This window comes from Trachurus japonicus, chromosome 16 (assembly GCF_045865225.1).
Source record: "Trachurus japonicus isolate A0001 chromosome 16, Traja_1.0".
NCBI classification, from domain to species: Eukaryota; Metazoa; Chordata; class Actinopteri; order Carangiformes; family Carangidae; genus Trachurus; species Trachurus japonicus.
This window is the reverse complement of record NC_140922.1, coordinates 11,417,827-11,439,278: the sequence shown is the minus strand read 5'-3', so window position 1 is coordinate 11,439,278 and position 21,452 is coordinate 11,417,827. Positions and strand designations below refer to the sequence as shown.

The 21,452-nt window shown below is 42.8% G+C and overlaps 3 protein-coding genes across 3 annotated transcripts; all 3 read right to left on the bottom strand.

The window, feature by feature from the left end:
- Nucleotides 1–151: 151 nt before the first annotated feature.
- On the bottom strand, nucleotides 152–6,465 carry cyp11c1 (cytochrome P450, family 11, subfamily C, polypeptide 1). Its single transcript, XM_085801378.1, has 9 exons — nucleotides 6,065–6,465; nucleotides 5,634–5,789; nucleotides 4,272–4,486; nucleotides 2,790–2,993; nucleotides 2,447–2,631; nucleotides 2,201–2,367; nucleotides 1,756–1,834; nucleotides 1,447–1,665; nucleotides 152–356 (listed from the first exon to the last, which is right to left on the bottom strand). The coding sequence occupies exons 1-9, from the start codon at nucleotides 6,394–6,396 to the stop codon at nucleotides 246–248; spliced, it is 1,668 nt and encodes a 555-aa protein (XP_085657504.1). The 5' UTR covers nucleotides 6,397–6,465; the 3' UTR covers nucleotides 152–245.
- A 1,577-nt stretch (nucleotides 6,466–8,042) lies between these two features.
- On the bottom strand, nucleotides 8,043–10,659 carry LOC146971831 (complexin-4-like). Its single transcript, XM_085801383.1, has 3 exons — nucleotides 10,301–10,659; nucleotides 8,941–9,024; nucleotides 8,043–8,426 (listed from the first exon to the last, which is right to left on the bottom strand). The coding sequence occupies exons 1-3, from the start codon at nucleotides 10,538–10,540 to the stop codon at nucleotides 8,208–8,210; spliced, it is 543 nt and encodes a 180-aa protein (XP_085657509.1). The 5' UTR covers nucleotides 10,541–10,659; the 3' UTR covers nucleotides 8,043–8,207.
- A 3,724-nt stretch (nucleotides 10,660–14,383) lies between these two features.
- On the bottom strand, nucleotides 14,384–21,420 carry clk2b (CDC-like kinase 2b). Its single transcript, XM_085801377.1, has 11 exons — nucleotides 20,817–21,420; nucleotides 19,058–19,148; nucleotides 18,899–18,965; nucleotides 18,693–18,809; nucleotides 18,443–18,609; nucleotides 17,259–17,353; nucleotides 16,594–16,723; nucleotides 16,423–16,505; nucleotides 16,250–16,329; nucleotides 16,066–16,156; nucleotides 14,384–15,972 (listed from the first exon to the last, which is right to left on the bottom strand). The coding sequence occupies exons 1-11, from the start codon at nucleotides 20,874–20,876 to the stop codon at nucleotides 15,799–15,801; spliced, it is 1,155 nt and encodes a 384-aa protein (XP_085657503.1). The 5' UTR covers nucleotides 20,877–21,420; the 3' UTR covers nucleotides 14,384–15,798.
- Nucleotides 21,421–21,452: the final 32 nt, after the last annotated feature.

The window sequence follows — 21,452 nt, the reverse complement described above, 5'->3', positions numbered from 1 at the left end:
TGGTGGGCAGTAGTGTTAACGCTGCGTTTGCAAACTGAATCCACAATGAAGACAACAGACGGAGGAGTTGGATCTTTATTTGTCAGGATGATGAATTGTTGGACTGAATATATAGAGAGCATGAGGGAGCAAAAATCTGTGTGAAAACACAGCTATATTGTGTGATTTAACATGTCAAGCATGTGTGTGTGTGTGTGTGTGTGTGTGTGTGTGTGTGTGTGTGTGTGTGTGTGTGTGTGTGTGTGTCAGAGCTTGCTGAAAGTGATCCTAGGTGGAGTTTCAGGCTGGAGGATGAGGGTGTATTTGGTTTTGATGTCCTCTGTGGATGACACACTGATGTGGAAGCTCAGCAGGATCTAGACAGGGAGAAAGGTGGGGGGGGGGGGGGGGGGGGGGGGGGGAGTGAGTAGGAGAGGGGAAGAGAAGAAGCAGAATGATATTACACTCAGAAGTAGTGGATTAAATGTGAATATAGTTTAGTATGATTTTGTAAAACTAACGCTTTACAGGTGTATTTCCATATTAGGATATGACGCTTATGTCTGAGTCAGATACCTCACTACATTTATCTGACACGTTCATTTAATTATTACTCCACAGATTACACTTGTTGGCTCCCAGTCATTTTGGCTTGTGGCCACTCATAATAAAGCAGCCTATTGATACTATTGGTTGATACAAAGGTGAAACATGTTAATAAGCAGTTTATAGGAGAATATTAGTCGTACAGTTCACTGGCCAGGTGTACGTTTAAGAGCTTTTCAATTTAAGAGCCCAAATAGAAACAAAATGTTTTTCCACAGTCTGGCAAACACACAGCTGTTTTTATTAATGCCCCATAATCTACGTATAAAGCAGTAGTAGAAGATGTATGTGTACGATTAATAAATCAACTAATCACAACTTAGAAAGCATTTATAAATAGTGCCTAATCAGTGGTATGTTGTGGCTCTTTTGAAGGAATCAAGTTCCATGTGGGAACTGGTTACAAAGGTTAAATGCAGCCAACATGACTGCACCAGTGTTAATAATGTAATTTATGCTAGTAGGCTACAACCCAGTAGCTGTTTTGGGGTTGGGGTTCTTATAGTAGTAACAAGTGTTGGTTTCTAGTAAATCAAAAGGTTTTAATTTTCAAATATGCAGGAGTTTTGTCTGAGCTTCTACTTCAGTAAAACCTTCAGGAGTTTCACTTATAATGGACCACTTAATATATTGTGTTGTTGATGCCTTTACTTATGTAAAAACAAGTGACAACGTAGCTACTTCTCCCACCACTGCTCAGCAGACACTGGTTGAGCTCCTCTGACAAGTCTGTCAGTCTGTCCTTCTTCCTAACTCAACACAAGGCTTTCCAACTCTTTTCTTTCCTTTCGCATCACATCCCTCTCTTTGATCCTCCTACTCATCTCCCGCTCTTTCCTTCTCCTCTCTGCTGTCACTCACATGCATGAGCAAGAGCTGTATCTCGTTCTCAGCAATCCTCCTCCCGACACACTGCCTCGCCCCGAACCCAAACGCCAGGGAGCGAAACCCTGACGCTTCTCCTCCTCTTTGACCTCCTCCGTCTCTGCTGCTGCCCCACCGGCCGGGGTCAAAGCGGTGCGGATCCTCAAACACCTCCGCACTCCTCCCCAGGGGGTAAAGACAGACGTGGACCATGGTCTGAGGGAGAGATGATCCCCGTCAGATAAGGCAGTTTAAAGTCACAGCTGTGATCATTTCAGATTTATGAAGGATTTGGAAGAAACTCACCCCAGCAGGGACGTGGTAATTCTGAAGAACAATATCTTTGACTGGCATCCGCTGCACAGTGATTCCCACTGGGTATAACCTGACACCAGCCAAAACAAACACACAGACACACACATTCATGTTTTCCAGACGCTGACCTTTGACTTCTCACTCAGTTTTTAACACAAACTCTGGATTACTGAAAATCAATTCTCATCTCAGGTGTGAGGAGGACAGCACATGCCTGCTGATGAAAACAGAAAACTCTTGGACAAGCTGTTCCTATGATCTGTGCATGATGTTTTTCACGCTTTATTGATCTGAATCATCTATCACCTCGGGTTATTTCTATTTAAAACTCACAGGTGATGTTCCTGCTCCAGGTTGAAGGAAAGTCACATCAACAAACAGGAGCCCACAAATAAGAACAAATGTGTTTTTTTCTTTTGCATCTGGGCTCTTTTACCTGAGAATCTCCTTGGTTGTGCCTCTCAGCAGCGGCGCCCCCTGCAGGGCTTTCTGAGGGTCACCACCAGCCTGGGCCCACGACATCCTCACCTGCTGCCTCACCCTCTCCTGCACGTCAGGGTTGCGGCCCAGCTCAAACAGAGCAAACTGCAGAGGCACCGCTGTCTACAGAGAGAAGACAGAAACAGTCAGGGTGAGGTATCCAGGGGAAAACAACCAGGCACACAAACACACACACACACACCGTGTCGACCCCTCCGGCCATCAGCTCCGTGATGTTGGCTTTGATGAGATCCAGAGATAACTGCCCTTTCTCCATGAGTTGGCCCAGGACCCCGGTGTAGTGGTCTCCAGCTGCCCTGGCTGTAGTAGACCCTGGACCCTTGGAGGATGACAGGCGCTGGTACCCCTTCTGGATCCTGGCGTCGGCTGAAAGAAAGAAAGAAGACTTGGATTATGGTGTCAAGTGAGATGGGAGTAATGAAGGAGGAGTAGGCTATATTGATCAAAAACAGTGAAATAAGCCCTGAAATGTAGACTACAGTCTCCATTAGCATTATGCATTCAATCAATATAACTCTGTCTACCATGACTGAAGATGTGGTCCCATGCAGTGGCGTGCTGGGTCCACAGGGGAGCGCCGATGCGGAGCAGGAGGCGATGGGGCAGGTAGAGCAGAGGAGGGGTGGTTGCCAACATCTGCTCCACGGCCCAGATGAACTTTTGAGACTCCAGGGAGGGAGAGGAGGAGAAGAGGCCGATGCGCTCCCCGTACAGCACATGGCAACTGGCTGGAGGGAGGGAGGGTGGAGGAGGACAGATGGAGAACATAACTGACTAGAAGAAATGAAACATTCATAGAATAAATAAATTATATCACCTCCATGCTCATATTTTATGACTTTAGATTTAAACTTCGCCTCCGGGGTGACAACCACACCAAAGGTTTGGTACCTGGGACTCCCATGTCAGCTTTTTAGAAATGAAGAAGCATTTCAGACGAGAGAACTGTAAAGGAGTCCAAGTGCTTCAACTCCATCAATAATTGCCACCTTGACCTGGATGACTACACAGAGCTAAACCTCAATAATAACAAGGCCCTGTGGGTTGGACATCTTCAGCAGAAAGCATAAAAAAGTCAAACAAACAGAAAATGGGTTATTTTTAATGGTAAAATGTTTCTCTCTGACAGCAAGAATATATTATCCTGCATTTTTCAAATCTAACTCCACACAGAGAGCCAGTTTTCTGACTACATATGATATCCATCAGCTATGACACATGCTTGTGTGATATTAACCACATGTAATAGAGTTTCTGGTCTATTCCTACACAGACTTAGCACCTGGCTTGGTGTGCCGTGGTCCTTAATGAGCAAATCAGTATGAGTCAAAGTCATCAAGTCTCCCTCACTTCACTCTCATGTTCAAACAGATGCGTACAAGTGTGAGTCACACAAGCATTCACACTTGTAAATGTGGCACGTTGCAGATAGGCACATGAAAGGAGCAGACCTGGTGAAAGAATGCAGGAGCTTTGATCGTCTTTGGTGGCGTTTCTATTTTTAAAGGTGCATGTTCTCCTTGACCTCCTACATCTAGAATATGTTTACAACAGGTCTGCAAGGTGGGAATGTTTCGAAACAAAAACGAGCCTGAGCAGAAGCAGTGAGATATTGAGGGGAAGTTCTTTTTGAACACATCAAAAAGGTGATGTTCCTGCAGATTGTGTAACGTCTCTGACGTTGTCACAGCCTGCGTCAGCTACCGTGACTCAACCAAAAGGGCTGATAGTAAGGCTGAATGAAAGCCTGTCATAGGAGGGAGGTGACATTAATCCATACTCTGCTCTCCCTCAGGACACGGAGGTCCATCAGAAGAGAAAACATCCCCCTGGACCAACATCCTTTTATGCCTCTCTACATTTAACTCCTGGACAGAAACAGACAGAAGCTTCGGTGGCCTCAGTGTAAATAAAACAGGAATTATTGTGCACTCTATTTGCATGAAAAAAAAAACACACACAAAGAAACCAAAGGTCATAAATCAGTGAGGATGATGACCTCCGACCTTCCAGCGCGAAGCGGAAGAGATCAGGACTGGGATCGATGGTCAGGCTGCGCCTCCCCTCCTCTCCTCTTCCATCCCGCTCCACTCTCGCTCGCAGCATTTGACAGAAATCCCTGGCCACCTCATCAAGGAGAGGAAGAAACCGCTGTACGGCCGCAGTCATCATCACCTCCTTGTTGAGCAGCAGACGGTCAGCTCTCCACTCCTCACCGTTCCTGTGGGGAGAAGATTTGGAGCGAGGCATTAAAATTGCCCTGTTTCACTTCTGCTCAGTCGCTGTGAAGCAAAGAATGTGTGCTGGAAAGAAAAACTCAACTACCGGTACCTTCCTCAGGCAGATGTGCAGTGTATTCTGCTGATTTATTCCTAAGGTCCCTGGTCAACCCACCTCCGTCTTAATTTTAATTTCAACATTATACTTTACCATAACCATGGACAGGTCACAGTGATTGGACCCTGAGCACAGTGCCTCCCAGATAAAAGTCTGTGTGTGTGTGTGTGTGTGTGGGCAGGCTTTTTCTTGTAATCATTTTGTGTCCAGAGGCTCCATGCCTCCTTGCGCTCCGGGTTCTGGGCCCAGTAGATAGTGGTACATGAAACAGAGAATCCCAGAATCCCATTTAGACTCCCAAACTTTCAAAGGTTTAAATGAAACTTCATAATTTAACTGCGGTATGTTTCTCTCTACCAGTGGTACAGCACCACAAATCCATTAAAATGTGTGTGAGTGAAAGCAAATAATGTATTTTCTAGTGAATTAAAGGTGCATCATTTCACATCCACATAGAGAACAGTTGCTGCTGATATGTATACTCTGCTTGTGAAAACAGCCTGTCGCTCTGATGGGGCTTTTCCCAGAGCCTGACCTGTCTCAGCTTTGGTTTGTCTTATATACTGCATGTGGAGTTTGACAGATGTATACATTTACCATCAAAGGAGACTAAATTAGTCTATTGGTCACATGATGGGACATGAAGTTTTCTGCAGTTTTACCATATGCTCAGGATTAAAGGCCATACTGTATCAGCATCTGCTGCACTGATATTGTCTATTATTTCTCACAATCCCACAATTTCATTCTAATGTGATGCAAAATCACAGAAACAACATTGTAATTAAAAAAAATGTTTGTAGGATTTGAACATGTCCAAATTTGGCATCCGCCTGGTTGTACAATATAAAAGGACAGCAATTCATTCATTTATATTCACGTAGTCATATCAAACACCAACTCACGAATAAAGACATGACCATGAACTTTATGACCGGAGGGGGGGTAAGTCCCCATAGTCCCCCACACAGATATTTGAAGCATCACTACATAAGAAATAACACATGCATATGCACAGGTGTGGTACTGACTTGAGGAAAACCCCCTTGCTGTGCTGTCGTGTCTCACGATGTGTGGCCCAGGGCTGCAGGGTCATCCGCTGGGGGTGCAGGCCCTCTGAGCGAAACAGCTCCCCAATGTCTGATGGTAACATGATGTTCACACTCCTGTGTGTGCCCACATGCTCCCTTCTCACACAACACACACACACACACACACACACACACACACACACACACACACACACACACACACACACACACACACACACACACACACACACACACACACACACACAGAGAAAGGCCATGTTGCAAACTCACATGCATAATTAATGATCAGCACTCAGTCTAGCATCATTGCCATACGTAAGGTGATCCACTCCTCACAAAATGCATCCTTGTTCTTTCAAGTGTTTTTCTTTTTTTAGACATTTACAAATATTCTACTTTCCCCCCTTTACCTGTAGATGGGGCCGAGGGCGTTGAAGGTCCTCTCCATGTGTTTGTGGAGCTGCCTGAAACAACCCTCTCTCCAGAACTTCAGCAGGTTGACCCAGCCATTCTTCCCCGTGTGAGGGATCTCCTCAAAGCTCCTCAGCCGTCCATCCACACCTCTCTTTCTGTCTCCTGCGCCCTGACCTCCATTTCTTCCCCTCAACTTCCCATCTACCACAGTCCCTGCTGCCGTCATACACAGAGCCTTTGGTGAGGCGACACCAAAAAACACATTTCTGGACCCGCAGGCGCCCTGTGCTCTGGTGCACCCGGTCACACGGATGGACATGCTCCTCATGGTCCAAGCGAAATGTGTCCATTGGCCTCATGCAGAGCTGTGACACCCCCCTGTTGTCGTTGTTTCTGCAGGGCTGATTATTTCCCTCCTCCTACCCCAACCTCCTGCCCTTGAAAGTGCTGTGTCACTCTGATGAACTGATAGGAGGTGATGATTTATGAATCTGAGTGTCAGAGTTCAAGAGAAACACAACAGAACCCGAATGTCAGACTGATCCACAAGACAAACACACTCACAAACTCACAGCACATAAAGGCCAAAAAGAGTGAGAACAGCTGGCTGAAGAAATCTTTAATACAAGTCTCAGCCACAGCTAAAAATCAAAGTCAAAGGTTATAGGTTTCTACCTCTTGGTTTTTTCTAGGGAATCCTTGGTTTCTGCTTCATGTTGTATAAAATCATCTGACTGGGCGGCATTCGACTATTTACATGGTGGTTGAGTGCAAACAAAGTAGTCACAAGAAACTAATAGGTTTAAATTTGGCTCGTACACATTATGGATACAGTTTGGCTCACACACATAGGTGTGATACAGGTCTGAGAGTATGTACAAAGAAACAACAAAACGTTTTTTCAAACATTTTTTTTTTATAAATAAATAATGAATAAAAAAAATGACTAGATGAAATGCTACATCATTGATTGTGTCAGTGTGTGTGTGTGTGTGTGTGTGTGTGTGTGTGTGTGTGTGTGTGTGTGTGTGTGTGTGTGTTGTGTTGCCCTGAGGTTCCTTACTTGTGTATAGATCCCATTAGGATCTATAGAGAGCTGCAATAGCCCTGTAAGTATGTAAAATAGCTGCAGTAGCTTCTATTATTAAACTACCACTACCACTTATCAACACGTCAAGATTTCACTAGTATGTACAACATATTATTATATATATATTAAAAAAACAACAACCTTAATACAGGGTTATAAAATGATTATTCTAAATGGGGGAGGGGGTATGATCAAACATTTAAAAGAAAATGTGAAAATCTCACTATTAATGATACTAATAGAACTGGAGGACATGTTACATATTGGCCTACAATGCAGTTCATGCAAACATGACAGTATACTATGTTTTACATCCCCCTACCTAGTTTTTATAAGCAGTACACACCTAATTGTAGTTGTATGCAGCCATTACCATTTATTAATGAAATGTATTTTACTACATTGTGATTTGATATCTGATTTCTACAACAGTTAAGTTAAAATTGCTGACAAATAATACAACATTTAAACGTAATAAACTTGTATGTGTGCATACAACTACATTATAAAGTGTTATAAACCATTTATTGAATATCTACACTGTAAAATAAAACAGGATTAAGTACTAAATCCCTGGTGAAGTGATTTTAACCTACTTTTGAATACAATTGTTATACAGCAATCATGATCGACAACATGTAGCATGTTACGGCCGATAGGGGTTCTGCCTTGTGTCACTTTCTAAACCATTTCCTATTTTATTTAGTGTCTTTGTGTGGGTCTGTTGTTATGCCCCTTAGGGCCAACATAGCTGGGGCGTAACATAGTATCATATTTCTAACCCAAGTTACTGCTTTAGAGCAGATATAAAGTTGCCTGGCAACTACACATTATTATTGCTACATAAAAGACAACAATAAGTAGGAGTCTGAATGAGATGGTTTCATAACGGCAGTCCTGATCCGACTGAATGACTGGATGTTCATGTGACATGTAAAAGCAGTTTCAGTTTGAGCAACAGCGACAGATGAGTCCATTCCCCCTCTGCTTCCCTCCAACACCACAGTCAGAAGGGCGGTGTGACAACTGTCCCTGTGACCACATATTGATCACATGGCCTTACAAGAGTCCCTACTTGCTGGTGTACGAGTCTCTCTGTGCTTCCTCCCTTTGAGCGCTGCTGTGCCGAAGGTCAGGCCTTGAAAGGCGCTCAGCAGGTTGAAGCCGTCGTCCTTGCTTTTGGTTTCAGGATGAATGATCTTCAACAGCTCTTGGGGGAGCGACACTTTCCCGCCAAAAGATCCCAGGTGGTTTGTGTCCTTCGGGCTCTAAATCACGATGGGAGAAAATGGAAGAGGAAGAGACTTGAAGGACTGAGCACATCCCAAAAAAATGAGAACTTGATGCTATGTGTTTATCTACACTACTCATGTAACATGGATAACAAACAGAGACCTTCAAAGTTTAGACTGATTATTCTGCTTTTGAAGGTTTGACTGGACATTTTCCTGTTAAAAATGTCTACATTATGAATAACAGTGCTTTTTGGCAAAGATGAATGGCACAAAATCCAATTCAGGTCAGACAACACTGAGTTCTAGCCATGTAGGCTATTTAAAGTAGTTAAATGTCAAGTGTTGAGTTGCTGCATATGTTGTAGCACTGAAGTTTGCAGGCCACTCATACATTAGACTACATTAGTACATTTTACTTAGTTTCTTTTAATCTAACAGATAATGAATATCAGAAGCCAGTTACATTAACATTCATTCAACAGCTATTCACATATGTTAAAATGTGTAAAAAGCTACTTCTTGTTCTACAATAAGCACTTCCACAGACCTGAGACAGCTGGTATTTTCTCCTGAAATGATTTCTCATAGCTGCTCTCTCTGCATTCTTCTGAGCGTTCATCGCTTCACGATGCTTTCTGTAAACACAGCAGACAAACAAATACACTTGACACGCTGCAGACAGAATTCAGTTAGGAAGCTCATCTCTTTCACAGCACAGGTGACTTGAATTAACTCAGTTCATATTGGCTGGCTCTTCTAATGAAAGTATCACAAGACAGCTACAGATAGTGCCATTATAAAAGTGGCATACCACATGTATGTGTGGTGATTTAATTGCCACACAGGAAATTTCTGTGTTTTTTCACTTGCGTTAGTCCTTCCTTCGCTGGTTAAGGACTATTCTATCATGTAATAAGTGTATGGTAGGCTACCTACTTTAGTTATTATAATTAGTTACTTACTTTGCCCAAATGAAAACATGCTTTTTAGATATTGAGAATATGAGCATTTTAAAAATTCCCCAGGTAGCCTACAGTATAAGTGAAAACTGACTTTTCTTTGGCTGTGAAGTAAAAGTTTAAAGCAGTGCTATAAATGCAAATCCACATTTCTGACACTAAAGGAATCCATGGGACTTTTAACTACATGTATCACTCCTCTTCACAGGTGTCCTGTTAACCGTTAATTGGTGTGACATTGACGGTTGCTATCGATCTAAAAGTACAATAAACCTGGCAGAAATAACATTTGAAACAAATTATAAATGGTCACCCGAAGAGGACAAAGTAGCTTGCCCGTGAGCTGGTCAGGAAAATGTTTAGCAACTGTTCACTGTTAATCCAACTGCGGACTACAAACTGTGTTTGCGTTGCAAAATAAAAGATGAAATAAATAAACTAATCTTCTGTTGTTGCTTATTGGTAGAAATATTTTGTGAAAGCAATATCACACTCCACTCGTGACGTGTGTGTTGATTATCAGCACAGCTGTGACTCACATTAACTCCTTTCTTGTGATTAAGTGTATGACGTGTTATAACAGCAGGGTAGTGCTGGTACAGTAGGGTATTGTTACAGTAGCTAGAGTTCAATGTGTTATTACAGTAGGCTTCAAAAAAAGAAGAAACAGCCCGCACAACCTCGTTATGCTCCAAATATTTTTACTGAAAATATTTGGAGCATAACGAGGTTGTGCGGGCTGTTTCTTCTTTTTTTTGAAGCTTCCCCCCTTAGCCCAGCACACCAAGCAAGGGATGTGCGTATACTCTTACAATTATTACAGTAGGCTAAAATATGTATTATTAGGCTACAGTTCAGTATTAAGTGTTATTACAGTAGGGTATAAAGTTATTATTTCCTCAACTGTCATTTCCTCCACCACATGCATTGTTGTGTTTGTGTGTCCACTTGCCTCTCTTTCTCCAGGTCAGCCTGGTATGAGTGGAGGACTGCTGGGTCTTTGGGCTGTGCAGTTCGGGGGGGAGGAGCCCTTCCAAACTTCTTGCCCCCTCCTCTGCCTCCCCGACCCCTGAGCCTCTTGTTCCTGGGTTTGGCACACAGCTTCCGCTCCCTCACCCCCGACACACAGCTGGTCAGCTTCCTGATGGGCTTCTTCAGGGACTTTTTCATTCTGACCACGGGCTCCATGACGCACCTGAGTTCTCAGGTAGGCTACTGACCACGGCCCTACTTCTTTGACTGGTGATGAGTGAATATATAACGGTTTTCTCCCATGTGCATGTTGTGTTGCTCCGGACACACACGGTCTCACGTCCTGTGGCAGTAATAAGTCAAGTTGAGACCTGCCAAGGACGAGGACAGCAATCAGACAAGGCTCAGACACACAGCATTAGTCAACACACTCATTATCCCAGAGGTTAGACACATAAAAAAGACAAAAAGTGACATACACCACACTCAGACTATTTTTCAGGCCATTTCCTAACATCTTTCGACACAGAAAATGAACATAGCATGGTCACACTTTTCTTACCCATGCAGGTGGCCACGGTTCACCTGAGGCTCCCAGCATAAAATCCTGATAAAGCTACAGCCAGATGGCCTCCACTGCTACCGGACAATCCCCTAAAGCTCTAGACCGAACCAGAGAAAACCAGAAGAGGCAACAAATGACCCTCCATGAGATGTTGTGCCTCTGGCCCTTGGTCCTCACTGGAAAAAAAAAAAGACTGTTTGCTGTTCCAGGTTTCAGCCGCTGCTTCTTCTGCTGCCTTCCACCTTTTCCTCCTTCAGACTCGCTGCACACCTCACTGCCCCCAACTCTCCTATACAGATTACCACTTAAAGGATTTAATGAGCGGAATCTCGTTAGCCATGGCAGGGAATGGACCCAATGACTCACGTGTTTGTGATGAAGATTTAGAGCCACTAGCTGATGTCATGCTGAGTGACACATGCATGCATTCACAGGCCTGACATCAGTGTTGGCCCCATTCAGCCTGAATTTATTATTTTATTTTTTAGGTGCAGCAGAATGAGAAGAATTGGGAATGGGGGGTAGCAGGTATTCAACCTGGGTGTAGGGATGCAGGGAGATAAAAGAAAAGTATTGACAAGTGGACCGAGAAACTGTCAAGACGAACGGACAGCCTTCCAACTACCGCACCACTCAAGAAAACATGTCAATACCACAGCTCGGTAAAGGATGCAGGGCACGTTTTTGTGTTCTACCAATGAAACAAATCGGTAAAGTGTTCCAGGCAGTTTCTTCAAGTTGCTGTGATTTGTTGTAGACAGTCTGAGTGAACTGTGAGCTGCATGAATAACAAGAGATGCCCAACAAACACAGAGAGCTAAGAAACAGAGCATTTACCTGGTCTTGTAGTACAGCATCGTGTATTTATGAGGAGAGTCTGCTCATCAACTCTCACACAACTCAAAACCTGAAAATGAAGACATAAGAAGACAACTCTCTGTTGCATTTACATTGTTGTTGTCATTCTAGACATTATAATAGTGTTAATTCTGTTTGTAGAGACTATGAAAAGATTTTTATAAAACATACCCCTCTTTCTCCCATGTTATTTATGTTTTTCTTTGTTAAACCCTTATTAATGTAAATCGACCTATTGTAGTTCTTCCATTGTGCATTTATGAATAGGCCACTATACACTCACTTAAATGGTGTATAACACTATAATAAAGTAACAAACCTAGAAGGACATTTTCTGGGGATATTAATGGATAGTTTTTTCAACAATTGCAGTGTCAATCTAATGTGTGTCCAAAGCAGGAGTTATTGCTGTTGACAAATACATTGAGAAACATGTGACAAACACTTGAGTCTTATAGCTAGACATACTTTAAACCAGATCTCAGCATCTGCTCCATCACTTCACTTCTTTTTGGTTTTTAAATGTCTTTAAATCTCCCTCCACGGTGTCTTTAGTGCTCTGTGACCTACTCTCGTTCCCTATTTGGCAGTAGCAGCACATGAACACTTCCTCCAACCCATTTGAAATCCTACAGCGTCATTTTTCCCTCTTATTCTTTTTTCCTGCACTGTCCTTGGTCACTTCGATTTCTGACAGGTGGAGCTGCTTTAATGCTTTAACGAGATCACCAAGAAAAGCCACACCTCCTCCAGCATGTCCACCAACAGATCTGGGATCAGTTTACTCCACCACCAAGCTGCAGGCACTTACAGCTGAAAGAAGGTTGGTCCTGTGTCAGCAGGACTTCTCCCCAGGAGGCACAGAAACTGAGCACATCTTACCCTACATATGATGCATGTTCATATGCTCACATTCATATATTAATTATGTATTTTCATCTGACTTCAGATAAATGATGCACACTGTGATGTTCATTTGTTTGTGTGTGTGTTTGTGTGTGTGTGTGTGCGTGTGTGATGAACCAGAGCTTTGTTGCAAGAACATAGAAAAGAGCCAGTTAAAGGATTCTCAGGTGGATCAGTGTCCAACACGTGACAGTCACTGACACCCACACATTAATACACACACATGTTCTTGTGCATGTAGAGGCGTGCCTTCAATACAAACAAAAGGTAAGCTGCATATAACACGCACACACACAGACAGACGAAATCCAGCTCCAGTGGTCAGAGATAATGCTGAGGTCACGGCCCAGTGAGGATTTCAGAATAAAAGGCTAACTCATGGCAATGAGCTAATTAGTGCATTACCATGACACAACATGTAAGCGCATGTGACCTCACATGTGCTTACTGTGTGAGCATTACACAGCAACACACACGCACACAAAAACACTTAGATACAAATGCACTGTCATGTAACACCATCAAACAGCCTTTGCAACATTTTTATGTAAACACAAAAAATACAAATATACTTATACTTACTTACTAATAAGCTATATATAAGTAATGTATGAGTAATTACGGAGTATCTCCTCCTTGGTGTACATTAGCCCACTTGTTTTTTGACATGCATTCCTATATATTATAATTTTTGATGTGTATTTCTACTTTCTATATTTTGTGATTATTTATACTGTATACACTCCTTTTTTGATACATTAATGAGTGGGTACAGTATATTTAGATTATGCATTTGTATCTCATTATTGTAATGGGTCCTAATTATTACACTTTTTTATCTTAGCTCCTATCATGAGAGTTAACACTCAGATGATGGAATTTCTCTTTATATCTTTCTCATGCTATTTATGGTGTTTGTATGTACTTGCCTTTTATAGATGAGCTTGTACAGTAAATTGGTTCTTGTATCTCATTGATCGATTAATTGTCGGGCTGTCATTCACCTTGTCTATTTAAGCACACACCTGATGACAATCAAGAGCGAATCTGATGAAGCAACATGTGAAATAATAAATAATGATAATACATTTTGTCTATCCTATGCTCTAGTGTGCGCTGGAAGTTTTTTTGAATTTTTACCATAAGTAATGTACTATTTATATACAGCTTGTTTCTTTGCACACATTAAAGTGGCAATCATTGTCAACAAAACTAACTTGTGCACTGAGAAACAGCAGTTAGGTTGCCTTGAATCTTTGTACATAACAGCATGAAACTGATTTACTTTCCTTCAACAAGTCTCCACGTAAACAAAACAAGTCTCTTTATTTTAATTTTAGCAGCATTCATGCTCATTGACAGCCTAAAATTACCTTTAACATTGCCAAGACGGAGGATCATATTCACATTTATACACCCCCTCACTAATACACACACAGCCAGCCCCGCATACACACACACACACGCTCTCACACTTCAGAAGTATAAAGTCTCATTCAGTCAGGCACACATACGCTGACACTAGGTCTCTCAGCTCTGCCAAGGCTGAAGAGGAAAGTTGGCATGCGCACACACTCGCCCAGCCTTGTGACCGTGCTCTCTGCTGAGCTGCACTCAATCATGATGCCAGCGCAGGGGTGCGAGTCAATGGCAGTTACACGAGGAGCATGTGTGACGTGCACGGATGGACCGTAAACGCTCGGCCATGAGCTGAGAGGCCACAATCACACCCTGAGAACAGAGGAACTGAATTTATTATGACTAAAGAAATGATTCCATACAAAATGTATTACAAAAAACATGTTGGTATAAAGTGACTGAGAGCATAAAACTGAAAAGATACTTTTTTTAAAGCATTTGTATCCACTGTATATCCTCTAAATTTTAGAGATACAAGATGAAGGTAAATTTTACAGTTTCAGCCTTTAGAACCAGACCAGATCTACTTGCACGTGAGGATCAACCCCGTGGTTTTACATGTTGCTGCCCATTTTCCACAAAGCACATGTATTCACATTACAAGCTGACCATTCAGCAGCACCATGTGCTTCTGTATTTTAGACCTGAGATATTCTGCTGTTCCAGGGATCCATTGGTTTCCCTTCATTTCTGTTTGGTGCAAAACTCTGTTAGCACACGGTTGACTGTTGATTATTGTTATGATGTATAACAGTAACGTCATTACAATGAAATGATAGCCTGGGTAAACCCATGCTGCCTTGCGTGTGATTTTATTCGCTCTTCAAGTCGAATCTCAATCTACATTGAGATGAAGTTAGCCAGGCTAATGAAATGACTGAACAGCATCTAAATATTCATGTGCTGGAGTATGTGTTTATGTGGGTGTGTATGTGTGTGTATATATGAGTGTCTATGAATACAGGTAAGAACTGTAAGGGCTGGGGAGTGGGACTAAATTTATAACTGCCTTTTTTTCCCACATTTTTACAAATAAATCTAATACTCAATTCACTTTTGTAAAGGTTAATATGTTAAAATTTATACAAATTCAAATTACAAAAAAATGCAGTGATATTGTTCCATTGAAAAACCTTCATACTTCAAAGTCCAGAAAATGATTTTCATATCTCACAAAAATGAATGTTTTTACAAAAAAAAAAAACCCATGTTCACTTGAACATGGTCAGAATATTTTGGACAAAAGTGTCTGTTAAATGAATGAATGTAATGTTAAGAGGCTCACATTGCCCTTTAATGTAACGACCTGTGCAATATAATTGAAACTGTCTTCACTGACTCCTCTTCCACTTTTCTTTTTTCACACTTTCTGCTCCTGATATAAAAAAGCCTTTTCAACCATACCCATCAGATTTGGCCTTGACCTTTGTGAGACAGTTATGGAAATGATGTCAACATTGTAACTCTGCTGGTTATGCTGCAGCTTTCATCTGTTATGTTAGTGACTCCACATCTCATCCATCCTTAAGTTCAGCTATCGTTCTTCAGTCTTTCACCACCATCTGGTTCTAGACTCCATCAGGAGGAGCGGGTGTGTCCCTGAATTACCCATTGCATAATACCACTGTTAAAATGTGATGTGAAGTACACATGATTGGAAAATTGGTAGCTAAAACTTGCAAAAGCCGCAGTGTGGTCCTCACAGGGGCGAGTTGACTATTCAGGGTCATCTGCTCATATCACTGCTGTTTCTCCAGACTTGGCTCTTTGTTTGGTACAGGAAGAACGGGTGGCGCAGAGCAGAGGAAAGAGAAATTCGTTTCGAAGGCTCATACTCCAGCATCTTCTCAAGGAGATCGAAAAAAAGGTGGTGCTCAGTCCCATGTGACAACAAGTACTTCTGAAAAAAAACAAAACATGGATTCAGGGAGAAGCATAATGTTAAGTTCACGTGGTTTCTTGATGTGTAAAAGTTCAACCAGCCTCGGCTCACCCTTAGTGGTTTGCACTTGGCTTTCACGTAGCGTCCGGCCTTTGAGCACTCGTTCCAGTCAAGACGCCCACGGTGGAAATACTTGCACTTCCTGAAGGAAAAAACAAAAAACAAAATGTCAAATGAAAAGTGTTTGAGTGTGTGTGTGTTTGTGTGTTGTTGAGTGTGTGCAGCTTTGTGCTACCTGCTCTTTTGGATCATTCTCTCTGGAATTGGTCCCTTTATTCTCTCCATCATAGCAAGATGCTCCCTATTGTGATGAGTCTACGAGGGGGCGGGGGGAACATTTATCAGTGAGATCAATGTCATCCCATGTTCGACATGCAGTAACTCTACAAGCTCAGACACACGCGTGACCTGGAACAGCGTGAAGCCTTCGTAGTACTCAAACAGGACGCAGCCGATACTCCAGACATCACAGGGGTGGCTCCAGCCCAGCTCTGTGGGAGGGAGGACCGATCAAATGTTTGCAAACGAACAGGACTGACGGCTCCTGGTTGCTCTCCAGTCTAAACCAGCATCTCTTACCCAGAATGACCTCTGGTGCTCGGTAGTGACGCGTAGAGATGACGGCTGAGTGGTGTTCATGGTCAAAGGTGGCGCTGCCAAAGTCAACAAGTCGCACGGTTGTGTCGTTTATTCTGCGCTCGTTGCACTTCTGAGGGGAGACAGGAGGGAGAAAAGTCTATAAATTCGACCTTATTGAAAGGATAGTTTGAGTCTCTGTGTTATGTTTGGCCGCCCTGGCCAACCTCTCTATGGTTCTTCATAACGGCGCTGTCCTCAACAATTTATCTTAGGGTTTAGGGAGCAAAGCTACATAACTGTAACGAGGTCTGACAGGGGAGGAAACATGCAGAGACTCAGATGTGTAAACAAACCCACAGTTTAGCCAGATCTACACCTCTTTATTTACATGACTTAGTACAGTGTGAACTGTGAATAATCGCAATGTCACCAAAGTTTAATTAACTAAGGTGGAATTTTCCAACCGATTTACCGCCCGTTGTCACACTGAGGTCAACAAACACACAGTCTGCTTGAATAGATATGTGTGTCTATGAAGGGAGCACATGTGGGTGGTAAGCAGGTTGTGCTGCTGATACAAATTTGCATCCAAATCGACGACTACAAAGCAAATCTCCCCGCATTAATCCCCTTTCCAGCCTCTCCTGCCTGTAGTCGTTTCTAACCTTCTCCGCGTTGTATACGAGGGAGTAGTCTGAGTTGACAAAGAGGATGTTCTCAGGCTTCAGGTCGGTGTGAGTCAGCTTGTTGTCATGGAGAACTGCAGTGGAGACAGAGGCGAGGGAGGGGGGGAGAAGAGAGAAAGTAGATTTACATTCAGCAGGAGTGAGCCGACGCCCTCGTCTGGTCGAATTTCGGCTGGTTGAAATGTCAGACGTCGTGATGTCTGATCAGAATTCAGTGTTTGTGGACAATGATGTGTATCAGAAACCCCGACGGTGCCTCCATGTCTGATTAAACAGCCCAAAAGCCCTGTGTGTCTTGTGTCCCATTCGCTGATTAACTTGCTACCAACCCATTAGGATGTTGTAATGACATCTTTGCTGAATTATTAAAATTGAAAGTTGAAGCAAGATCTTTTTCCCCTTGTCTTTACAAAACCTAAACGGTTCCAGGTCAAAGTTCAAGAAAAAAAAATTAAAAAAAATAAACTTAATGAAATGGAAAATGAAAAGTCTGGGATCATCAAAATATTAGAGCAAAAATGAAAATGTAATGTAAATATGACCTCTTTCTTTTTTTGTTCTCTGGACTTGAAAGAAACAAGGAGACAAAAACAATTGTAACATGCAAATTTAGCTATGTTTGTCCTTTACTTTAAAGCAGAAGTAAGCAAAATGTTTGTGTTAATGTAAGTCTTAAATAGTTATATCTTTCGACAGCAATCACTTATATAGAGTGTTTGGTCTGAAACACGGGTCTGTCAGTCACTCTGCTCTGCTGTAAGCCGAGGAGAAAACTTTCCTTGTATCCTACAAGCTTTATCCAATGAGGAGAGAGAACGGCATAAAGGGGCGGTCCTCTCTGTGTGTGCAGCCAAGGGATGCGCGTGAATGTGGTGACATGGGGACGAGGGCGGAGACTGCTAACTCCATCGGCTGACAAGAAGTTAGCCGAAACGACCGGATCGCTTACTTCTGCTTTAATCTGGTATGGAAAAGTAAACCAGGAATACACACCATCATCTCCAGGTAACAGTCACCCCCCTAAATATCCAACTGGCTTTTCTGCTGCAGTGGAACAGCTGTGAATAATCTGCTTGCTGTCATCATCACTGACACTGATCCACAGAGGAGGCAAAAGGGGGCAACCACAACCACACAGTCGGCGTGATGCACGTTGGACTCACAGCTGACGGCCTGGCAGATCTGGGTGGCCATGTGTCGGATCTGCTTGATAGGATAAGGCAGGAAGTTGTTTGCTTTCAGGAAGTCAAAGGTGCTGAGAGACAGTAACTCCAAGGAGATGCACACATGGCCGTAGTAGTTAAACCAGTCCAGTATCTTTACGTAGTGTCTGATGAGACGATAAAAACAGAGGTAGAACGCATCAGACAAAAAAAAAAAATAGAAACAACCTCACAATCGTGATCTACTCACTGCTTGTTGTGTGGGTCTTTCTCACTGATCTTCTCCAGAACATTGATTTCCAGTTGGGCTGCTTCCCTGTATTTGTCCAGGTTCTTAATGATCTTCAGAGCAATTTCACGTCTCCCTCTGCATTTTAAAACACCATGTTTAAAGCAGGTCGACACTTTACATGTTGAATACCGGTCCAACTTTGATTTTTATTTATGCAACATTACCTGCCATGGTCCAAACATTGCACCACCTTCCCAAAGGTCCCTTCACCTAGTGTGTCCACAATCTCATCTGTAAGACACGTAGAGGTGAAATGGGATATTAAAGCCAGAGACCTTTTTATTTGGCCGGCCAACTCTTCTTGAACTTGAACTGATACCTACACCTGTCCTCGATGACGTCCCCTATTTTGTAGATCAGGTGACCGTTTTCGGTGTCCCTCTCGTTGTCGCCTGGAGCTTCACTGCTGCTCCGCTGGAAACACAGTCACCGGGCGCGTACGTCAGATGGAGGAGGGGAAGCAGAAAGCAGAAATCAGCCTGTTTTCATCACCCCACAAATACAAAACAGGTTGAGTAACATGCTAATCAAGGTCACCAGCTGGAATTAACATCCGACTGCCACTGATGCACACAGTCAAACAGATCTGCACTAAAAGGTACTTAATTCCAGGCATTACCTCAGAAGTGTAGACTGTGTTAACGCAGCCAGGATTTAGAGAAGAATGTGAGCTTATGTGCCGACGAGGTTGATGCCACTGACCTGAGCTTGTTTTAAAGGAAGCTAATAAGAAATGCCAAATGACTTCTGGCCTCTTTGGAGGAGCCGCAGCTCTATTTCCATCCACATTCTGAGACTGTTATTAATATCAGAAGCCCAGCATGTGCTGAGGAGACACTTACTGTAGGGCACAAAATAGACCGCGCACAAAAGCCAGCAGCACTGGCACATATAAACACACACAGTCAGCATGTGATGTTGTTGTCAGAGGCCTGTGGAGGCTGAAGGCAAAGAATAAATAATGTGATGCCACCGGATAATGCAGATGTCCAGGTCAAACGAAAACAATGATGCAGCCGTGACAAATATTTGTAGAGAGAAAAACCACCTGTCAACATACTACTGTGGATGTAATCGTGTTTTTTTTTTTTTACATTATGTGTAATAATATCAGCAGCTGAGTGTAAGAAAGTCTTAGTATTCATTGTGTCCCCCTTTTGCTTTAATGACAACATGCACTGAAGCTGGCACAGATTGCACCAGTTTGTGCAAAACCTGGTGACCCACATTATCCCAGCATGAGCTTCTCGTGGTGTCACACAGTGCTCTGCTTTCTCAGTCAAGGTGGTGTTTAAGTGGTTCCAGCCAAGTTGTGTGTGTGTGTCCACAAACCTCTCACCTCTCTGCTACTGTCATAAGTGTAAAGCTTTTATCTATCAGTAAAGAAGATTGTTTTCCAGTCATTCATTCATCCTTGGCCTCTCTCTGCTGCTCTTCCTCTGACACCACAACAATACAGACTGTCTTTGAACAGGACATCTGCTGATTGGAGTCTTGTTTTTTTAAAAATTCATTTAGAAAGGTCTCTATCTGTGATAAAGTTGAATTTCTCTCTCTCTGGGAACAGAAGTTTGACGTATTTACCCTCTGATGGTGCCACTGCCTTATTATGCTTTGTATCCAGTTTCTGCAAAGCCTTTCAGAGCGTCACGCACAGCTCCCTTAGAAACCCAGTTTAGAAACCTCAGTCTAAGTGAAAGGAGGTTTTAAAAGGTCTGCTGAGAAGAACAATTTGACTTCTGACACTTTCGCTTAGTTCTGATGCCATTTTCCTCACCATCACAGTGCCGCTTGGTAAGAAATAACGCGCTGGAAACCTGAGGCACAGCTTTATTGATAATAAGTGAACATTAGCTGAGCCTCTAAGGAATCAACTAAAGTGTCATCTGAATACAGACTTCATAGGAAATATCTATCAATGCCTGATATTTGCTTAAGTGTGATAACTGATGTCACCTAAATGTTTCTGAACCCTTCTGATAATTTTCACACTTATTTTGCGGAAACTCTTTCAGAATCCTGGACTCCACAATAAGATGCACAGCAAACTCATGCACAGGAAAATGAAATGGAGGTACTCACAGAGAGGCAAATACAGTCCAAAAAACCCTTAAACAGTGAATACAGCTCTGTCTTTCCCATTATGCAGAGCTACTCAGAGAAGAGATGAAGTGGAGTGGAAGACGATGGAAGAAGGTTGTGGCGAGGTGCAAGAGAAGCAGCAGCAGCAAAACTAGACAGTGAGGAAAAAGAACAGGACGATACAACATTAAAGCAAATAGCACAGAAACCAACCAGAGGATGTGAAGTTGTGACAGTAAAAAATAGCCTACAGCCCTGTCAACAAAAAAAAAACAGAAGCAAAGGAGCGAAACACAACCACACGGTCCAGCCGCAAAACCAAAAGGAGAAAAACAAAAATACTTTTGAGAGGAATCAACGAATAAAAGGGAAAATCAAGACAAGACAGCTGAAGCACAAGACAAAAACAGAAAGTGACAGACAGAAATGAGACGATAAGACAGGGGGAGGAGGAGACGGGGGGCGACGGGCAGACAGAGAGCGAGAGCTGAGACGGACGCTAATAATAAACTTTGGTCACAACCCCCTGAGAAAGTCCTCAGAGGAGAATCAAGATGTGGTCGGGGGCGAGAGAAGGAGAGGGAGATCCAGTTTCACTCAACTTACTTACTCTCCTCCTTGCACCTCCTTAACCCC